The 7,500-nt window shown below is 36.8% G+C and overlaps 1 protein-coding gene across 1 annotated transcript in view; it reads left to right on the top strand.

Annotated features, from left to right (window-relative positions):
* LOC144962886 (uncharacterized) overlaps positions 1-1,488 on the top strand; it is a 14,128-nt gene extending 12,640 nt beyond the window's left edge. The window contains exon 5 of the mRNA XM_078896251.1: positions 1-1,488. This exon is cut by the window's left edge and continues 220 nt beyond it. Within this exon, the coding sequence (XP_078752377.1) occupies positions 1-1,333 (1,333 nt within the window). The 3' untranslated portion in view covers positions 1,334-1,488.
* The last annotated feature ends 6,012 nt before the right edge of the window (positions 1,489-7,500 follow it).

The following is a 7,500-nucleotide window of genomic DNA, read 5'->3' as shown; positions in this document are numbered from 1 at the left end:
CCTTGGTGTAAATATACCATACACTCCAAATACATTTATGCCATCAAACCCTCGATTCCACCATCCTAACTCCGGGATGCCTGAAGATCAACATTATCCATATTTGACATTCAGTGAAAGCGATCTCCCTCCTCACTCTTCATCGGAAATGATAACGCCTCATCCTCCAGCATATCATAGTCAAGAAGAATTAAAATCAAGAAACCCCCAGGTTCCTTTCTCCGACTTTCACGGGAGACAACATGACACGATGTCCCTCGAACATCCACCACTCTTCCCCATGAATACAAACGAACACTGTGTAAACAAATCAACCCCATTCGATAACTTACAGACCCCTAGAACCCCAAATCAGTATACGAATCAACGTGTAACTTCAGACATTAATTCACCAATAGGCTCAGAACATGATATAAAACACGAGCACTATCAGCCCAACTTTTTAATCCCATATGAAGTGCCGCATTACGACTCTAGAACTCCATTAGAAAACAGGAGTCAGAGCGATTTGTCTGCACAGCAAAATCCAGCATTCTTACCTGACTTCAACGCTTTAAGTTTTGCTTTATCCCCTACACTTCATCCCCGTGATTGCTCTGATTCAAGAGACAATGAAAGACCAGAGGAGTCTTACAACAGGTCCTCGCATTCTCGTGATAATCAAACCCATAATCCTCAAAATGAACAGCGGCATCGTCTAGACCATGAACAAAACCAGGAAATGAATGTTCATCAGCCAACATTCATCACCCTTACAACTCCAGAAAAACACATTTCTTGCGAACAAAACCAAATGTCCCCACACCCAACACCGTGTTCAGTAGAAAATTTACATTGTCATTCAGCTCATACAACTCAAAATATCAGGGCTAACTCTTCAACACCAATTCATTCAGTACACTTGGGATCATCAGACTCTGCTCTTATGCATTTAGGAAATTCGAATTATGAACCTTTACAACCGATGCCACACAATTTAGGCAGCGGAAACAGTGAACCAAGTCACATCTCAGAAGCACCGGTGAACAATGTGCCTTGCTCAAATACTCTAACACCTCCACCCAGTCATCACGACTTGTCCAGTCTCCCAGGGCATCAACACCAGCAACACATTTTGCCCAATGAAGGAGCTGGTCTTGCCCACTATCATCACCCACCAATGTATACAAACACGCCACCGCCCACTTCGAGCTTCAATCCGTATTGTGGAGATTTGTTCCAGTCACCTCAAAATCATCATCCACAGACATATCAAAACCCTCAACAACATGGTCATCAGAATCAACATCAACAAAGAAGAAACAGTATCAACATTACATTAACTTACAACTAAAGAATGAACAATAGTACACAAATAGAGACTGCTGCATACTTGTCATGGGCCAATCTAAATAAATAATTAAATTATTCAGCTTCGATTTCTTAAACTCAAAATATAGCAGAAGTTTCAGAAATTGACATCAACCGTGACCTTTGGCCCATACACATGCAAATACAATATATATATATATATATATATATATATATATATATATATATATATATATATATATATATATGTGTGTGTGTGTGTGTGTGTGTGTGTGTGTATACATATGTAATATCAAATGGCCATCAGTATTAATTTACACAGCAAAGATACAAGCAATAATTAAAGAAGTGCAATACTATGAATGTTATCATTCTTCATTATGGCGATTTGTACAGCTTGATGACCACGAATTTAAAAAAAATTCTTTAATATAAGTTAAAAATTAAAACATCGAAGTTTTACCATTTTTCATCTGAAAAAATTGATTGAAATCATTTAAGTGCAATTACGTTGTATTTTTTTTTTTGTTTATTGTTGTTATTAGTTTTTGTTTTTGTTTTTTAAATAAAAATGTAGACAAATGGTTGCATTCAACTATACCGGTTCAAACAAAAGAGGAATTTCTTTTACATGAGAAAAAAAGGATGTTTAAGAGCAAAAGCTTCAATCTACTCTATTCATAAAAAGATAGATGTTTCGGTCTCCCCTCTATCAACAAAATAGACGATGAATAAGAGACTAATATTCATTGTATAGTTGGTAAACAGAGAGGAGACCCGAAAGGTTCATGTAATATTATAATGTCCTTTTGAAATTAATTGAAATTTTTATTCGACTTTATTGTCGTCTTTTACTTTTGCTAACTCCGAGTCGCAATATTTACAATAGAGAATGGAATATTCTCGTATTATTATTATTATTATTATTATTATTATTATTATTATTATTATTATTATTATTATTATTATTATTATTATTATGACTTCTTTATACAAAGTATGCAATCCAACCACAGTGCAATATTCAATATGCAACCATTATTTATCACAATGATAATTATTATCCAGTTCGATATTTGTTGTATTTTGTAAAATACACTTTGAGCTTTATTTTCACAAACCAGTTTATTTTCGTAACGAGAAATTTACAAACAATGACAAATGTTCTTATACTCAAGAGATTGAACTGGTTTCTGATCTAACATAATGAATTCGATCGGAGTAATTTATTTTTATTTATTTATTTATTTTTTTTTTTTTTTTGGGGGGGGGGGGGTTCTGTTTTGTTTGTTTGTTTTATACCGGCATTTTCAAACTGTCTTTTCCCCCTCTTGTTGACTACACGGTGCTCCTCATTTATAAAATGTGGCCAATTCTTTAATCTTTCCTGGCGGAGTTCGATTTTGCTCTGAACTTATCGTCTTCACTGAGAGAGCTGTTTTTATGCTCTCCGTGAAAGCAGTTTGGATTGTAATCTTGAATAGAAAAAATGACAGGAGAAATCATGATTTGAGCGAAATTTAGCCCTCGCCAATAAAAGGTTAACACATTCGATCACTGCATTGTAAGGTCACATTCCATTATTGTTACCATATGCCTTTATACTTGACTTGTTAACAACTTTAATAAAAAGTGATATAATATACCAATTTATTTGAGTGACATTCTTTTATGTTTACACGTAAATAGCCTATGAAACAAAATAAAGGAAACGAAAGAATAAACACACACACATACACACACATCACACACACACACACACACACACACACACACACACAACAAAACCCAACAAATAATAATAATAATAAAATACGGCAGTTAAATTGTAGCCACTCACGAGCTCGGGCGACTCATGAACTGCCTTCTTCTTCTCCTCGTCTTCCGTCTCCTCATTATCTTCCTCATCCCCCTCTCTTTTCCTCTACCTCATCTTCTTCTTTATCCTCAACCACCGTTTGCTATTTTTAGTAGCAAGATTTCTTGGCAGATTCTTATGATTACGGTGCGTAAAAGAGCGAGGATGGATGATCTTTATTGACGACGGGCATTTATTTACGCCAGCAGATAAGATGATTAGTTGCACGATTATGTATCCAGTCCTTTGGAGGAGAGGTTCCACTATTCCAATGATATTTGGACCAGTATTTGCGGCTATGTGGTCTTGGGTAAGACACTCGCTTTCGGATCGGAAGGTCCTGTGTTCGAGCCTTGCTCGGCGCATAGTTGAGTCCTTGGAGAAGGCTCTTTACTCACATTCTCTCACCGTACTCAGGTGTTAAATGAGTACCAAACAGTTAACAGCGTTGTCTTTGTCCGAAAAAGATTGTAATATCGCCTAACAGGCGTCATGTTCCGTCCTACATGTTCACGCTATTATTCCCTATACAAGTCATGCTGAACGTGGCCTCTGACCTTACGTGTGACAATCACTTGGAGACTATGGCCAGACACCCCCCCCCCCCCCCCCCCCCCGCATTGTGTTTTGGGCAAGGGGTTTCACAAACATTATTCCACTCGATTCAATAGTGAATGAGTTCGTAGCTGTTGGTAATAACACATATTGTAAAGGTACTTATAGGGGGGTGGAGGGGGGGGGGGGAGTACTTCGGATATTACAGTTGGAAAAAATCGAATATTATGAATATGTGAAAATGCAATATTAATTTCCTGCATACTTTTGATATGGCTTTTGCAAGATATTGTTTAGATTGTTGAATGCAGGCATCTCTTTTTTTCACTTAAAGCTAAAAACATTGTTATCAGAAGTTCGAAGTCGAGGAATGGCTTCTTTCAAAGGTATCGGGAAGTTTTAAATACTACAATATAATTCTTTGGAATGTCCCGATGCCCAACGTATTGTCGCATTTCTTAATGATAGCACAATAATACAATAATACCCAAAGTGACTATCTAAAAATGACACTTTACTAATTCCAGGAACGCTCTCTTCAAAGTGTCACCAAGACGGCGAATTTATTGTTATGGCATGCTCCTAGACTTTCTCCATCCTCATTAACCTTTAAATCCTTAAAACCCACGCATTCGTGGCATGACGGCCAATGCGGCGGTAGCGGTAGATGATCACTGGTCGTTGGTGGGTTAATCCTAATACAGCTTTACTCTGACATGTAAAATTTGGTAAAAGAACCTTCGGGGGCGAAGTGGCCGAGTGGTTAAGGCATTGCAATGTGATCCGCAAGGTCCCAGGTTTGAGACCCGCTTCAGGCACTTTCGTTTTTTTCCTCGGGCAAGATTATTAACCCCCAATTTGCTCACTTGAACAACATGGGTGATTCATTTTAACATCAGACATCCTGTTTGATGCTTATCTATATTACTTCATGAATGATCTTATGTTGCCGTTGCGAAATGGCGTAATTTTTATTTATTTATTTTTAAATAAAAGAACCTTTAATCCAAATGTCGATCAATTAGATTGACTATCACTTTATCAACAAGTATCAAACCTGACACTTTTCTAAAGTCTCGGACTTGAGGCTTTTCGACAAGCGGATGGTCATTTTAATCGATAGATAATTAAAGTAAAAGTTTTCTGGTCAAAATGAAAGAAAATGTATTGTGCGTCAGAATTATTGCTGACTGATGATATATCGACCGTTGACAGGAGTCAACTTTTCATAAATGTTTTTCAAAAATACCACTTTAGCTTCCTGTTTGTGTGTGTGTGTGTATATATATATATATATATATTAGGTAGTCCTAAAGAGCCATTGAGCCCATGGAGTTTACCCCGATTTATATGGCCTGAAACGGACAATACTAATTGCTATCCTTTGGGTAGGACGCTGGTCTATCGCAAAGTATTTTCCGCCAAATCTAACAGACACAGCTACCCAATCACTTTTGGGTGGACAAGGGGGTCAGAAAAAAAATATCTCGACTGCACCCGGGATCGATCTTGGTCCCTTTTGCATGTAAAACGAGTGCTCTGCCATCTGAGTGGACCAGAATTGGATTCTTTTTTGTTTTTTGAAAAAAAATGTCAGTCGCCTGTCATTTTATTTCTTTTCGTTTTGTTGTTTTCGCTTTATTATTTGTTGTTTTGTTGTTTTTTTTCTTTCTGTTTTTTACTTCCTTTTGTTATACTAGTGGAGAAATAAAGGTTATTGCAACAAGACCCAGACATTGCATTTATTGCATTTGTGCGGCTATTTGGTCTAGTGGTATGACACTCGCTTTCGGATCGGTAGGTCCTGGGTTAAAGCCTCGCTGGGCGCATTGTTGAGTCCTTGTAGAAGGCTCTTTACTCACATTCTCTCACAGTACTCAGGTGTACAATGAGTACCTGGCCAATAACAGCGTTTCTCTGTCCGAAAAAAAATTGTAATATCGCCTAAAAGGCGTCATGTCCCGTCCTACATGTTAAATGTTGCTGTTGACCAGGGACCCCTTGTAAAGCGCTTTGAGCACGTTTAATGGATATTGCGCAATATAAAAGCTCAATTTAAAAGCTCAATTTATTTTATCAACACATCACTAGACTCTGGTCCCATCAAGACAGAGAAAAAAAACGGTCATTTTAAAAATATGCTCTTTACCTTTCATTTCATTCCGTACATTTCATTGTTTCCAACCCTTACAAATCAATTCCAAATGACTATGGAAATTAAGAATAGTAACATTGATATTGTTCATTTACTTAACTCTATAATTACAATGTCATTGACCATTCATTGATTTCAACAGAAACTTGCTTATCCGGTTTTTGTCAGATATAAAACAAAACATGAAAGACAATAAAAGTTGTTCTTGTGAATGAATTTCCTGACACTGAACAAGGCACGCGTGGCATTCACCATTCCATTCTCTTCCCTAATCATTGTCAAATCGAACATGGCGTTAGGGTCACGTGACCGGAAATCATCGCCAGCAAAGAATTCTTTCGAGGATGGGACCGATTACTTAACATGCCTGGAGAAAGCATGCGCATCAAGCGCCCTTTGACTTCATGTTGTTGTCTCTGGTGAAAACCCTCTGGAATCGACGCGTCACTGTGATGATGTTGTAGTAGTGTGGGTCGTATGGTTTTACTGGGGTCAAGTTTGCTGTCTTGTCGTACTACGATTCCCTCCACTCTGGAAAGGCCCCGTGGGATAGAAGATGGCACGGATGAGTGATCATGACGCGTGCGCATTGAGGTCATTTATAACGGATAATTGAATATTTAATAGTGAAAGTGTGAAAGTGTCTGAATGTTGTTGTAGCGCCTCGTGCCATCAACAATGGGGTGTGGTTTACTGGAACTCAGGCCAGAATAATCAAATTAAATCATGATTATGATGTGTGTAATTGTGATGACAATCAATGTCCGTGTCACAATGTTGTGACTATTTAGTTGTTTGTTCAAAATGTATTATTAACTGGTTCGTCGTGTTAAGCAGTCTACTACTTAATGGATTTAACTAAATATTCATATAACATTAAAGAGGAATTTCGAAAAGTCGAGCTTTTACCCATTTTATGAATTTACGTTTTGGTCGCATTGTTATAATGTATACAACAGTTTCAATAAATTTCGGAAACATTCGAAAAAGTTGAATTATTGCTAGCAATCACACACCCCAGATCAATAATTGCTGCAGAGAGTCATGGATGATGTTATCATAAGATTACCACAACAGTCAAGGAGAGAATCCTTACATTTATATCTGCACTGAAACTATTCAGGAAATCCAGGGTCATACAATATTAGCTATAAAGATCCACACACAAATTGAGCTAGGCTAGAAAAACATGTCCATGCAGTTCTATAAGATCTGAAACTTTCTATTGATGAAGTTTGGAACACAAGGATGGGTGGGCCCAATGTAAAAGTCCCTATACTCAAGATAGTTTTGATATTGATTAGCTGGTTAATTAATATTTATTCAACCCATTACTTAATTAGTCTCAATCATTAATATTTGTAAAATTTGGTTCATGACATAAATAAACAACATGAACGATTTCAATGACCAGATTGAATTTTAGAAAAGAACTATTTTACCAGTTGATATAAAGACAATGTAATTCACTAACATGAATTTGGCGTAAATGGTGATCATCATTAATCCAAAATATATCTGAAAATGTTTGTTCAATGATTAGATCTTGGTAATTAAATACATGTAAAAATGGATTAAACTGACATAGTCTGACAAAAAGACATTTTATTTTTCTCCAAAT

Source organism: Berghia stephanieae, chromosome 1 (assembly GCF_034508935.2).
Source record: "Berghia stephanieae isolate SIO BIC M18660-M18661 chromosome 1, UCSD_Bste_1.3, whole genome shotgun sequence".
Lineage (NCBI taxonomy): Eukaryota > Metazoa > Mollusca > Gastropoda > Nudibranchia > Aeolidiidae > Berghia > Berghia stephanieae.
Note: the sequence above shows the minus strand (reverse complement) of the source record. Positions and strands in the feature narration are given on the sequence as shown.